This window comes from Vombatus ursinus, unplaced genomic scaffold, assembly GCF_900497805.2.
Source record: "Vombatus ursinus unplaced genomic scaffold, bare-nosed wombat genome assembly UNPS02010769.1, whole genome shotgun sequence".
Classification (NCBI taxonomy): Eukaryota; Metazoa; Chordata; class Mammalia; order Diprotodontia; family Vombatidae; genus Vombatus; species Vombatus ursinus.
The window spans coordinates 4,069,335-4,082,758 of NW_020950547.1; the positions used below are offsets into that span (position 1 = coordinate 4,069,335).

General features: G+C 50.0%; 2 protein-coding genes across 4 annotated transcripts; both read right to left on the minus strand.

Annotated features, from left to right (window-relative positions):
- Positions 1 to 58: 58 nt before the first annotated feature.
- Positions 59 to 5,379, minus strand: SLC39A5 (solute carrier family 39 member 5). Its single transcript, XM_027854935.1, is given in 12 exon segments — positions 59 to 206; positions 473 to 663; positions 884 to 964; positions 1,187 to 1,363; positions 1,466 to 1,556; positions 1,909 to 2,028; positions 2,290 to 2,459; positions 2,707 to 2,869; positions 3,775 to 3,958; positions 4,438 to 4,469; positions 4,471 to 4,821; positions 5,234 to 5,379. Coding segments are annotated over 11 exon segments (1,611 nt in total). The 5' UTR covers positions 4,729 to 4,821; positions 5,234 to 5,379; the 3' UTR covers positions 59 to 62.
- An 883-nt stretch (positions 5,380 to 6,262) lies between these two features.
- On the minus strand, positions 6,263 to 13,340 carry NABP2 (nucleic acid binding protein 2). 3 transcript variants are annotated; one of them, XM_027855106.1, is made up of 7 exons: positions 12,827 to 13,331; positions 11,105 to 11,203; positions 10,591 to 10,729; positions 10,406 to 10,477; positions 9,937 to 10,018; positions 9,076 to 9,139; positions 6,263 to 6,787 (listed from the first exon to the last, which is right to left on the minus strand). In XM_027855106.1, the coding sequence occupies exons 1-7, from the start codon at positions 12,900 to 12,902 to the stop codon at positions 6,588 to 6,590; spliced, it is 732 nt and encodes a 243-aa protein (XP_027710907.1). In that variant the 5' UTR covers positions 12,903 to 13,331; the 3' UTR covers positions 6,263 to 6,587. The 3 variants fall into 3 exon arrangements, with proteins under 3 accessions (XP_027710907.1, XP_027710910.1, XP_027710908.1); XM_027855109.1 differs by lacking the exon at positions 12,827 to 13,331 and adding an exon at positions 11,528 to 11,678; XM_027855107.1 differs by lacking the exon at positions 10,406 to 10,477 and having other exon boundaries at positions 12,827 to 13,340.
- Positions 13,341 to 13,424: the final 84 nt, after the last annotated feature.

Sequence of the window (13,424 nt, forward strand, 5' to 3'; positions counted from 1 at the left end):
GGATGGAGTGGGGCGGTGGGGAAGGGAGAGGAACCATGACCCCCTCCTTCTGTGGTTCCATTTCAGCCATCTAAGGGCAAGGGAACCAGCTGCTCCTCAAACAGGGCAATAGTCAGCATGAGGCATCCCCCCAGCAGCAGTCCCAGCCCCTGCAGCAGGATGTGGGATGTAGGCAGGGGGTCTGGGGGATGAAGCAGGGTAGGTAGCTGAAGGAAAGAAATGGCAGTCAGATCCATGACCTTCGGCAGCAGAAAAGGCCTCGAGGTGATATCTGACAATCTCCAGGGCCCTTCCTGTTAGGGCTACTCACTTTGTTCATCTATCTCCCCAAGTTCTTTGAGCATGAAGCGGGGAGGGGGCAGGAGTGGAGAATGGTACACCACCCACCCACCACCATAAATTTACAATGATATTCCTCACCACCCCCTTTTTAATCTCCATATTTATCGGTGCCAACTCCATGCCCCCTTACCATATCCACAAGTGACACATAAAGGAAGACCCCAGCAGTGATCCCGAAAACCCAGGGAGTGAATGGGGCAGGGCCCTGGCTGAGACCCACTCCGAGGGCTGCGCCACACAGTCCCAGGGCCCCTGACACCAAGCTTAACAGCAAAAGCCTTTTGTAGGGTAGCCCAGCCTGGAGTAGCATAGCAAAATCACCTGTTGGGAAGAGAAAGGTGATGGCAGAATGAGGCAAATCTCAGCCTGAGCTTAGCCCAGCATCTCCCTACCATTACCACCCAAGACAGGCCTCTGTTCTCCTTGATCACTACCCTCCAATCCCCAATCTGTAACTGGGGTGTGTGTGTAGTGGGGCTTGGTATTCTGGCCTTCCTTCTTGGAGGCCTCCATTAGTGCCTTGTTTCTATCATTCCCGTACCCAATTCATGGGGAAGCTCATGGCAGAGGACAGCCAGGGTAGTGCTGATACCACTGGAAAAACCCTCAGAGAAGGCAGCTCCTGAAAGGAAGACATGAAGGGATCATGAATTAGTTATCCGTCACCAATAGGCTCTGCTTACTGTGGGTGGCTCTGTACTCTACCTACAAGTCCTCCACTCAGCCTCACCAGTTGTATCATTTCTTCCCCGTATCCCCATTCCTCTTCTCCCTCACCAGTACCCTAGCACCCAGTCTAGCCCTCTGTCTTCCCATCCCCTTTCCGATGGGCCCTCTCTTTCACCAATGGCAAGCCCATCAGTGAAGTTGTGAAGTCCATCTCCCAGCAGGACCATCCATGTGACTTGAGCATTCCCATGGCTTGGGTGCCCATGGCTGTGTCCATGACCTTGAAGTCGTAGTGGGAGTGGGCCTGGGGAAAGTTGACTACCCAGCTCCTGTGGTCCTTCAGTCACAGCATCTATAGGGAGAAAAATAAAGGGTTTGGATGCTACTGCTGAATTCGGGGAGCCTCGATTCCTATTTGTCCTTTCCCCAAAGTCTAGCTCCACTTAGGACTCACCTGGGCCTTCCCTCAGGGGCTGAAGAGTTGCTCCCCCGCCATTTTCTAGGTCCTGAATCCCAGGATCTCTTCTTGTTTGCTTACAGCATCTCTAAAACAGGAGTGAGACCAGGACTTAAGAGGGAAAAAAGTAAAACCAGAGGGCTAAGGTGCAACATCTGGTTCCATCATTGACATCGATGGGCCACCCTTCTCTCTTGGTTTCTTGTCTCCCTCAGAAAGGAAAAAGAGGTAGGATGCCTGGACACTGTCAGGAGGTAAGGTGAAAGGAACTGCCACCCAACTCCCTCACAAACTGACGAGTTTTATTGAATATGGGCAACTTGTAATGGGAGGAAGACATTACCCCTTACTCCTTCCCACTCCCATCCCCACCTCTGCCTATTTTGTAGACAGTTGAATGAATTGGTTTTGGGCTCGTGGGCAAGAGGGGAGTTACTCACCGATTGTAGCCCACCATGCCGAAAAATCCCAAGTAGATTCTCCAAGACAAAGAGGAGAAAGAGGCCTCCCAGAACAGCCAATCCAGGGCCTAAGTCCCCCCCGTGACGTCCGCCCTGAGCCTGAGACGTGGAAGTTGGAAGATGAACCAGAGGCCCAGGAAGAGTCTCCATCTGAGAGGAAACTTCACCCAACCCTCAGAGCAAGACAGCTTCTTCCCCCAACTCATATTCCTCTCTGAAAAAGCCCATGGATTTGGAGAGAAGGGGGCGCACCAAAGAAACAAGGAAGTGAGATGCTCAAACGCAATTGGAACAAAAAACCAAGATAGAAACCCATGGGAAGATTGGAGAGTCTCAGGTCTGGGGTTTTATGTCACATACGTGTGGCAGCAGGTGCAGCAGAGCATCTCCACAAAGTGTGCCCACAGCCAGTGCCCCCAAGAAGCCCAGCAGAGGATGCAGCAGCCAGGACCCCAGGAGTCGTAACAGTAGTATGGAGAAGGGAGCCAGAGCGCTGAGCACCAGGACAGCCAGAGCACTATGGGCCAGGGCTGGGGGTGGGGGCAGGGAGAGGGGGATGCATAGTCAAAGGTCAGGCTGGGGCCAGGAAGGTCTCAAAGAGGAGACAGTTGGGAATAAGGACTAAAAGGGGAGGTAGGAAAAGTAGGGGACTTCAGTCTGATCTCTTTGCCCAAGCATAGTACCCAACTCTCCACTGAGAATGAGGTATCCAAGTTTAATAGGGACATCACCACCACTGCACCCCCAGTGAAATTTCTACCCATCTAGGTCACTGACCTGACAGTAAGTCTCCTTGAGGGGCAGGATCTGGGGTCTGGATGCAGACTCGGCTGTCGATCTGGTAGAGCAGGGCTGGACACAGAAGGGCAAACTGACGGGGAGTCAGTGGAGTGGCTGGGCTTAAGCCAAAATTGACGAGAAGCTGGGAGCCATTCAGACACTGGGGAATTTGGAGGTCAGAGATCAGAGGACCCCTGGGGACAGTGACTGAGGACCTTAAAACTCTGCCCCCAAGAGCATCTCCCCCAAGGTTTCAACTCCTGGGCCAAGGGGCTCTTGAAGCCCTTGGGTAGCATATACCATGTCTGTCCTGGTCTTTCAAGACGGGACCAACACAAATGGACACACGAGGAACTGGGAGGAGAGGACAAGGGAGCTTTACATGCACGTGGAGGTGAGGAAATCTGGCCAAAGTATGGTCTGCATATAATAACATTGGAAATGACAAATAATCCTTGTTTCCCACATACATCCCAAGTCAACAGCTGAGGTACTTTCTGTGAGTGGATGATGCTGTTGTCTCACCCATTCTAAAATCTGAGAATCCTAAAGAGAGAATGGTCCTTAAAGTCTATTTAGACTATAGCAATCTCCAGTGGCAGGAAACTCACTATCGATTCAGTCCAATAACTGGAAAACTCATTTTTATAAATTTCTTTTTCACTATCTCCCTGTAATTACTGTCCAATTGTCTTATTCTGGTCTTTGAGCAATTTACAATGAGACATTCTTTAGATATGTGGCGACAGTGATTACACCTCTCTCCTCGGTCTGCAGGCTAAAAACTGTCTTCACGTTGGTCACATAACCTTGCCTAGATGTTCTTTACTTTGTCAAGAGTCCTTCAAATGTTGTGACTAAACTTAGACATCATTCTCCAGAGACTGTTGTTAACCAAAGGGTACTGGTCCTAATGAGCATCTGATCACTACAGATAACATACTATTTCTATGCTCTGGACACCATCCTTCTGTTAATGCAGAGTAAGATGGCTATTGGTTCATATTAAACTTGTGGTTAATGAAAGGCCCCTAATTTTTCCCTCCTCAGGGTTCCCCTACTCACATCCTCATTGAGATGGTCAGACAGTGAATGGTCCAGCAGCAGCAGCCTGTGAAAGAGGCCGAGACTAGGAGATGGTGGCCCCTGGGGCAAGTGGGAGGCCACTGGCTTCTCTGGATCCCTCCATTCTGAGGATCCCAGGGGTAGTCCTGTCCAGACATCCACACTCAGTCCAGGGGCCACTGGCCTGAAAAGGATGGCGATAAGGAATGGAAACGGTCAGCTGTGGGCTCAGAAAACCTCTCCCAGAAATGTTAGAAAAGCACTTCTTATGAGGAGGTCAAGAGGACATGAGGTTGGAGGGAGTGGGGTGGGGGTGGGATAGGGGCTATGGCTGCCGGAGTCTAGATATTAAGGATTGTAACACTGGGGAAGACTTGGGAATTCACAAATAGAAAAAAAAGTGAGATTGGACTGGGAGATAATGGGTACTGAGTGTCTGCGCAGGGGGAATTAGGGAATAGCTCAAAGTGGCAAATTGGAAAGCTAGAACAATGATCAGAAGGATTGAGGGTATGAAATGGGGACTGGGATTTATTCAGGGACTGAGAATTGGGGAGAATAGTACTTAGGGAATGGAGAATTTGGGGAACATGGGAACTGAAGATTAGAGGGCCTCAGCACACAACAGAAGCTACGTGATTCGGTGCTCTGGGGACTTAGTACCTGTGTGTGGAATTGTCCCCAGGGGGGGGGCCCAGCCCTACCCCCTGTGGGGCCCGAGTGTCCCAGTCGAAGTCCCTGAACCCGACCCAGGCCTAGGCTATGAAGGAGCCTGGCAAGGCCACTGATACTCAGGGTTCCATTCTCTCCATATAAGCCAAACAGCTGTGCCAGATAATGTCCCTGCTCCTGTTCAGCAGGACCCAGGGGAGCTGCAGGACCTGTGGAGGGGTCCAAACCCCCCACCCACCCTAGAGCCGCCCAAACACAGAGTCCAGCCAACAGGGGCCCCATGGTGGAGCAGGAGAATGGGAAGGTAGTCCCCACAGCTGAGGCTTCAAGGGTTGGACTTCTATTCCCCCTGGGGCATCCTGGGGCCTAGCACACCTGAGAGAATAAGGGTAGAGGGGAGTTCAGAGAAAACTTCCCCCCACATTCAAAGCCACTTAGAGTCCCCCTGCCCATCTCGTAATACTCTCATTTATTCTTTATTTTACCTGTGGCCCCCACAATCAAATTTTCCATTCTGGCCTACTTTTAGTCCAGCCTAACCCCATCTCCCTCCTTCCCAGTATCTCCTTCTCATAACACAGTACTGACCCCCGCATTATCACCACTACCCCCACCCCACCCTGTCTGCCAACATCCAGGAGGCTTCTTCCTTCTGGACTTCCCCTTCCCAGACCTTTACTCCCCCAGCTTCCCTCCTCAAATGGGATCCTATCGATACCCCATTCCCCATCCCTTCCGCCCTTTGCACTGCCCAGGCCTCCCTAACCCCACCTTCCCTGGGCCTCACCCACACTAGCAGTGTGAGAACCTTCCACGCAGGTCTGTCAGCATCTAGGGATAGATCCTGTCTGGTTCTCTTGGGGAGCTCTGCGTTTGGGAGTCCTGTGAAGGGAAGCCTGATCTCAGCCTCCCAAGTCTCCAAAGTGAAGCGTAAGACACGTCAGGAAGGCCAGGACTGCCACCCTAACACACCTGTCTGGGGGTGGAGTGAGGGTAGGAGGGCTCATATCTGGAGTTAATGGTTCACTTGACTCTGTGCTAGGGTCGAAGGCCACTGGACAGGGAAGGGTTACCCTCTGCCCCTTTTGGGGAGCCGTATGACTAAGTAAGGCCAATTTAGGGAGTGCAGGTCTCAGATTCTGAATCTACTGTCCCACCTTCTAATCCTTGCTTTGCCACCTCTCACACCAGCTGTTCCCCCCTCTTCTGTTCTTTTTCCAAGTACGGCACCCACCCCTGCCAAACACCTTACTCCCCCCAGGTGGAGAGAAGAGGACTAGCCTCTTCATCTCCCTGTTGCCCTGCTTCCAGAATTAGTTTAGGCAAGGACCACGATCCAAGAATCTTAAAGCTGGGCCAAGGATTACCAGGCTTAACAACCCACAAGTCCCAGACTGCTGGGAAGGGTATGGTTCATTACTATTCCCCACCCAGAAATATCTAGAGACTGAAGAAGGGAAACGCTTATGCAGAGAGAAGGTTAGGTTCCTCACTTCTGGCCTAGAGCCCAATGACAGAGGTTGGCATTACCTGACCACGGCAGACGTGAGGAGCCCTAATGCAAGAGGATCCAGGCTTCTTACTTTCAGCAAAAGGGGTGGGGGGTGTCAAGGGTCAGTAGCTGAAAGCTTGAGGGAGGGACACTACCTTAAAGGGGCAGGCCTGCCTTGCAAGGTGCCTGTCCTCTAATTTCTCTCCCCAGACTTCTCCCATCCCAAGGTTACCCCAAACCTTTTCCAAGTCCAGAGGCAGTAACTCTCTGTTCTCCCCCATACATTAAAGCCACAGGGCGCAAAAAAAAAAAAAAATTCAGGCACACTGGGTGTAAGTATTTATTAGGGAAGTCCCCTATATCACACATATTTAACATACTCACCCCAAATTTGGTTTCTAAAAAGGGCAGAGGAGGTTGGGAGTGCCCAGAATGAAGGGGCAGGAGACAAAGTACTTGCGTGGGGGGATGGGGTTTGGCTTAAGAAATAAGGGGGAGAGACGACTGCCCCCCTCTACATCAGCTCAGAAAGTTTGAGGCTATAATACCCCCCTACCATACACACCCAGCTAGCTCCCAATGGGCAGTCTTTGTTCCTAGTGGGGAGACAGAGAAGAGGGGTGTCTTCATGAGGAAGAAGGGTGTCTCGCTATCTCTTGCTGCTCCTTCGAGTCTCTTTGCCGTTGCTGACAGGGTTGGAGGAGGGGCCTGGAGGGCCAGCAGGTGTGTGGCTAGGCTGACTTCGAGTGATGCGGGTGCTGATAGGGTGAGTAGGGGCGTGGGGTGCATGGGGGCCACTGCCTGGGCCAGGGGGCGTGGTTAGGCTGTTCCCATTTTGATTCTCAGAGGCTGGTTTTAGGAAAGGGGAAGAAATACAGAGGACAGGAATTAAAACAAATGACCTTCTGTTTACCCCCAGCCCTGCCCTCAAAAAAAGAAACAAAGGTACAGATGGACCCGTGGTTACAACTCCCCTGACCTAGCGAACCCCTCCAGCCACTCCACCTTAGGGGACAGCAGGAAAGATGAGCTACTGGCTCTAAAACACAAGGCAAAGGAGATGTGGATGTGGGAGATGGATGGCAAGCAGGATAAAGTGCCTTGTCTCCTCTCGACCTGTGGCACTCAGGCTCCCCCGTTACTGTTTAATTCTGGGCTCAAGAACATGAGGCGACATGTTTCCTCCACGTCTAGATCGGGGGAAAACAAACATTTAAATCTTAAATGTTTAATTGAAGGTAGGCAAGGACTGCCTTGAATATAGTGGGCACTCTGGATTTCTAAACTGAGGGATCTGAATCCCAGCAGCCTACAGACGTGAGGCACGATGGTGATTTGGAGAGGGGAGAAACCGTACAAAGCCAGAGAATGCTTGGAAGGGAAGGCATTGGCAAAAGAGAGATTAAAGGCAAATCAGATCCAGAGCACAGGGACTGAGACACAGCCTAAGAAAAGAGAGAACAGAATGGCTGAGGTGAGCTAGTTGAGAACAGAGCTACAGATGCAGCCAGAAGGGAGAGGGAGAGAAAAGACGAAATGGCATTCGGGGGAACACCGAAGTGCTTGATGAGGGAAGGTTAAATGGCCAGTTTTGACCCAAAGATCATGAAGTCCTCTTTGGAAATGACCTCACTCTTCTGGATGCCCAAAGAGAGGTTAAAGAGTCAGGCAAGGGTGGGGAGCCTCCTTCCATTCTTTGCTGAGTTGGGAGACTATGGGTGTGGATCACTGTATATACTGTCAAGATTTAGTGATGTTTTGGTTGATTTTATTGTTTTCCCTGTTTCTTATTCTTTGTTACGGCGAATGGTTCCCTGAGTTTTTCTTGTTGTTCAGTCATTTCAGTTGTCATGTCAGACTCTTCATGACCCCATTTGGGGTTTTCTTGGCAAAGACACTGGAGTAGTTTCCCATTTCTTTCTCCAGTTCATTTTACAGATGAGGAAACTGAGGCAAACAGGGTGAAATGACTTGCCCAAGGTCACAAGTGTCTGAGGCTGGATTTGAACTGAGAAAGTCAAGTCTTCCTGACTTCAGGTCCAGTGCTCTATTCACTTTGCCAGTGCCCTAGTTCCCTGGATAGGGTTAGATATATTTGGAAAGGGAGGAGGTCTAAAAATAAAAGACATTAATTTAAAAAAAGGGAGACTAGCTGGGCCCAAGACTAGAAGATTAAAAGTATAACCTCAAGCCCAAAACCTAGAAGGGCTTAATAATCAGGCAGAGCTAGGCAGCGTGATGGACAGAGTGCTGGACCTGCAGTCAAGACTCCAGTGTGATTCCTGTCTAAGACAAGACAGCAGCTGTGTGGCTCTGGGGAAGTCACTTAATCTTTTACCTTCAGTTGCCTCATCTATAGAATAGGTATAACAGCAACACCTACTTCAGGGTTATTGTGAGAATCAAACAAGGTATCTATAAAGGTGTTATTATTATTATTATTATTATTATCAGTATTATAACAGAGAAGAACTAACAGATGATGGCCTTCACTTGCCAAAGAGAGGAGTAAGTAAAACTTTACTGGAGTGTAGGGAAATTTGAGGGGTAAACAATATATGGCTGAAGTAGATAAAGCAAATTTTAGCTTTATACCTAAACTGCTCGTATACTGGACTGCCATGAAAAATGTGGGGGTGGAACTGACTGCCAGAGAAAAGGTATTGGGGAAGAAACTGGTAATTGGGGGTTTTCTTTAACAGAAAAACTTCCAAATTCTTTTTTCTTAGGTGGTGGCAGCAGAAGGATGCCCAAAGACCTACCAATGGACCAAAGAAGGTGCTATACCCTGTTTCATCCCAGGGGCCTGGTGGAAGTAAGCAAAAGTAGAAAGGAAAGGGAAGAGTTTTGGGAGTGTGAGCCCAGATTTCTGAAAGGTTTCTAAAAGGTGCTGACAGGAAAGAACCATCATCCACCCAGAGGGGAGGGTCAGGCAGCAAAAAGAGGGATGCTGAACCTTTGAGGGCATTTCCTGATGTGTCTCTCAAATAGGAAGAAATAAAAGAAGGGTTTGGATGTCACCCTCACCAAAAAGCAGAGTAGGAATTCACATCTGTGTGAACTGACAATACCAAGGGATGATCTCCAGAGGGCCCCTTTTCCATTCATTGAGATGGAAGGTCAAGGCAGAATTTTACCTGAAGAGACAGCAGGAGGGCCAGAAGGGGACTGGGAAGTGGCAGAGGTACTGTCGTTCTGTACCTGAAGAAACCAAAAACACACTTACACCCTGTTCCCTTGCTCCTCGCCTTGAAGTGTGAACCTGAACTTGAGGAAGCAGCCATGCCAGCCATCAGGCTCTTTTCCGACCTTGGTTCCAACCTTCCCTAGCTTCCTTTAAGTACCATCTCAAATCCCGTTTCTTACAGCTTTCCCAACCCCCTCTAATCCTTCCATCTGTTAATTATGTCCTATTTATTCTGTATGAGCTTGTTTATACATATTTGCATGTTGTTTCCTATATTAGACTGCAAGCTTCTTGAGGGTAGGAAATGTTTTTTGCCTCTTTTTGTATCCCCAGCACGTAGCTCGGTGCTTGGCATGTAGTAGGCACTTAACAAACGTTTACTAATTGAATGAAACCCAAAGCAGACCAAGATGCCCCAGACAAATGTATCAAACTCAAACAGAAAGAGATTCCTGTGGCTACTTAATGACTTAGAAAACCACAAGTTAACATTATGTTGTATTGTATTTTTAGTTGTTTTTGTTAAACATTTCCCAATTACATTTAAATTTGATCTGCTACTCTTAGAAACTTTGTTCTGCAGCCAGCAACCTGCAAATCTGATACCTCTGCTCCCCCTTGCCATGGATTTTCCCTCCCCTACATTTTCAGCTCCCTTTTATGCTTTGTCTTCTCCTACTAGAATACAAGCTCCTTAAAGGCAGGGGCTGTCTTTCTTTTTGCTTTATCTACCTATCTACCTATTCACCTCTTTGTTAAAGCAACAACATCCCTCTTTTTCCTACTCTTTACAAGGATCTCATGGACTCACCGTTTTGCTGGGGAGCTGCTGGGCACTGTACTCGGGGTTTGGCTCACTGAAGTTGGGGACCTCAGAATAAACCATACAGAATCTACCAGGAAAGGAAACAACCAAAACCTAGGTCAAATCCTTATGGGCCAGTTCCAGAGGTATCAAAAAGACATGTAACAAAATCATAGTTTTAGAGCTAGAAGGAACCTTAGATGACCCCGAATCTAACCTCTTCATTTTATAAGAAAACTAAGATCCAGAGAGATGGTTTGCTCAAGTTCACATAGGCAGTTAAGTGTCAGAGCCAGAATGAGAACAGAGATCTGATGACACCAAAGCCATCACTCCACTATACCTTGATACCCTTACTAATACAAGGTATGAATACCCCTTAATTACCACCCTCCTTAACACTATGGCTTTCTCCCCTTCATTAGGGGAGAGATGCTTCTCCAACCCAATCCCCCCACTCCAATCTAGCCCTTACTCTCCAATCTTCTGCAGATCACCCCCACGGCCAGTGTAGAGCGTCAGACAGCCTTTAAATACTGAAGCATATCTGTTGGGGGAAGACAGCACATAGGGAATGCAGGGAGGACACATCAGACTTCTGCTCCCCTGCCTTCACTGTGACTCCCATACTTAGATCAAGGAGTGCTTCACTGGCCTTACCCCTTGGTGAGTCGAATAATGTCCCCAGGCTGGATCAGGTTGCCAACATCATCCCAAACAGATATATTGATGCTACCTGTTTTATCTGCTACTTTGCAGGTCCTCACCTCATGTCCATCTTTTGTCTTGGTCACTCGGCCTGGAAAGGGGTGGGGAGGTGAGGAAATCAGAGGTAGATGAAGAGATCTCAGTGATAGGATAGGTTTCAGGCCCTTCACAATAGGAAGGACACAAGCTATCCCAACACCACTGAAACGGTTTCATGAAGATAACCAGCGGTACCTGGAATACATATAACGTTGGGTTCCAAGTACAGGGGATGGATACCACCATGCACCCTCCCCCCAACACAGAAGCTCTGACCTTTGCTCCACAATACCTGAGCCTGAGCAGGCAGGTGGGTGGGTTGCCACTCTGAACTGTCTTGAACCAATTCACTTTCATCACCGGACCCGGTGCACAGCCAGATCACAAGTGGTTATACTCCCCAGGCCCTGAGACACCCCTCACCCACCTGTTTCTAGCACAATGAAGATGAGATTCAGATTCTTAAGTCCTGGTTTGATATCTTTCACAAAGGTCTCCGTCGTCATGCTGCCCAGGCCTTCACTCCCTGCCCATGGGAAGAAAGTGTGAGGATGGGGGAATGCAGCAGTCCACTGTCCAGCTCTTCCAACACATTCATCAGCCTCCCCCCATTGTTAAAACATTGCTCTCTATTTTGACATCTCCCAAATTAGTAATGGGGGATCCCAGAATAAGTTGCCCCAAAGCTTAGAGGCGGGGTGCCTAAGTAGCGCTTCCTGGGCCTGGGGTGGGGACAGGGCCTTCCCATTCCTAGGACGGGGAGGAGTGGGAGGAAGGAGAACGGGGCCCCTCCCTTACCCAGTGGCCCGGACCTGCCTCCCACCCCCCCACCCCTCAAACTACCACCCACCCAGCGGGGAGGATGGTGCACGCCGCTTAGCCACCCCCAGGGGGAGCCAGGGTCCTAGCCTCGGCCGGATGCAGCCCAATGGAACGTAGAGTCTCGGACATTCCAGGAAGTATCCCGGTCCGGCGGGTGCGGGCCAATCAACGCGCTCGAGACGCCGTTCCGACGCGCGCGACCCCTCCTCTCCTGCGTTCTCCCTCCCTCCGCACGGTCGCCCCCAGGCTCCGGCCAATCCGGGATGTGCGGCGTCCCGGGTCGGAAGGGGCGGGCCCTCAGCGTTAAAGGGACCTCGGAAAGTTAAGCCCTGGCGGAAGTAGAGCCGGCCCGCCATTCGGAAGCATCGTTCTCCCGTCCATCGGTCCCGTCCCTTCCCCGTCTCGGACCTCTAAAGTCCAGGTTCCGGAGTGAAAGTGATAGGGCCCAAGGCCACTCCTTCGAGGGAGGGAGATCCTGCTCTCTGGCCCTCCCTACCAGGCCTCCCAAGGGCCCTTTTCTGGACGCCCGGCGGGTCCTCGAAGCAGACACGCCGTCCCCCGGCTCCGGGCAATTTCATCCGCTTGTCCCCAAGGCTGGGAACTCTCCTTATCTTCAGCTCCCGGCCTCTCTGGCAGCCTTCAAGTTCCAGTTAAAATCGCCCCTCTCCCGACCCTCCTGAATCCTAGTGCCCTGCATTGGTGCTTAGGTCCAGTTTGTCCCGTATCTCGTTTATTTGCCATAGTTGTTTACGGGTTGTCGCCCCGCTTAGACTGTGAGCTCCTTGGGAACTAGGACTGCCTTTCCTTTTCTTTGTATCACTAGCGCCTAACACATACTAGGTACTTAATGGATGTTTATTGACTGACTCCAATACCTTAGCTGTCTTTTACGGTCTGTGGCATAATTTAATCCCTGGAGGATGGGCTCCTTCCTTCCAGAGTACAGTCCGTCCTCATTTGGGCGGAGGAGGGAGCTCTAAGACTTTTCCTCTGTAGTACTGACCCACCCTTGGCTCTTGAAGGAAGCATAAACACAGAAACACCCACATCTCTCCAGTCTCCCCAAACTTGTATGTATTCTGCCGGGAAGGGAAAAAGCGGACTTAATTCCAAAGGGGCCTTTGGAACGGGATGCCAGATTTTCCGTGTTTTACAACAATCATAGGAGATTGGCATAGCAACAATAAACGACTGACATAATGTGCAAGAACCCTATCCATCTGAGAATAAAAATGTTTATATACATACCAAGTGTCCATAATTATAATTTAAAACCTAGATTAAGAAAAACAACGATAATACCACCTTGGGTTTACAGGGCACCTACCTTCTCCAGTGGAATTTAAGTCTCTTGAGGGCAGGGACTGATTCAATTTTTGGTATCCCAGAACCTGTTGGCACATAAGCCCTTAATCTCCATTCCATTCTACCTGGTCTGTGCTCATTTAAGAAGTTTGTTTCCCCCAGGCACGGTCGACCTCGGTCCCTCATGTTCCCTACATCTGTGTCCCTGAGACCTCTCGGAGAGAATACATTCAACGAGCGTCCTTGGGAAGGAAGTAGCTTTTGAGGGGTATACGGGAGCGTATAAAAATGTGACTTCCGAAAAGATCTCTTCACCAAACTTATCTTGGCCTCCCCAGGAGACGGACAGGCCTTATTCTCAAAGACAAGGGGATTCGTCTTTGGACTGGGGAGATGGGGAAGGCTACGGGAGCCAGCATGGGAAGACAAGAGACCAGCGGAGGCCTCTGGACGGCAGAGGAAGCCAGGAGCTCAAAAGGAAGAGCCAAGAGGAGAGGGAGTCGCAGCCCAAATGAAGCTCTTGTCACGTCTTCCCACCACAACTCCAGCCAAACAAGCCCGCAAGGCGAAACACGTGCACGCGAGCAGTTCTAGGAAGGAGCCCCGCCCCCTAAAGACAC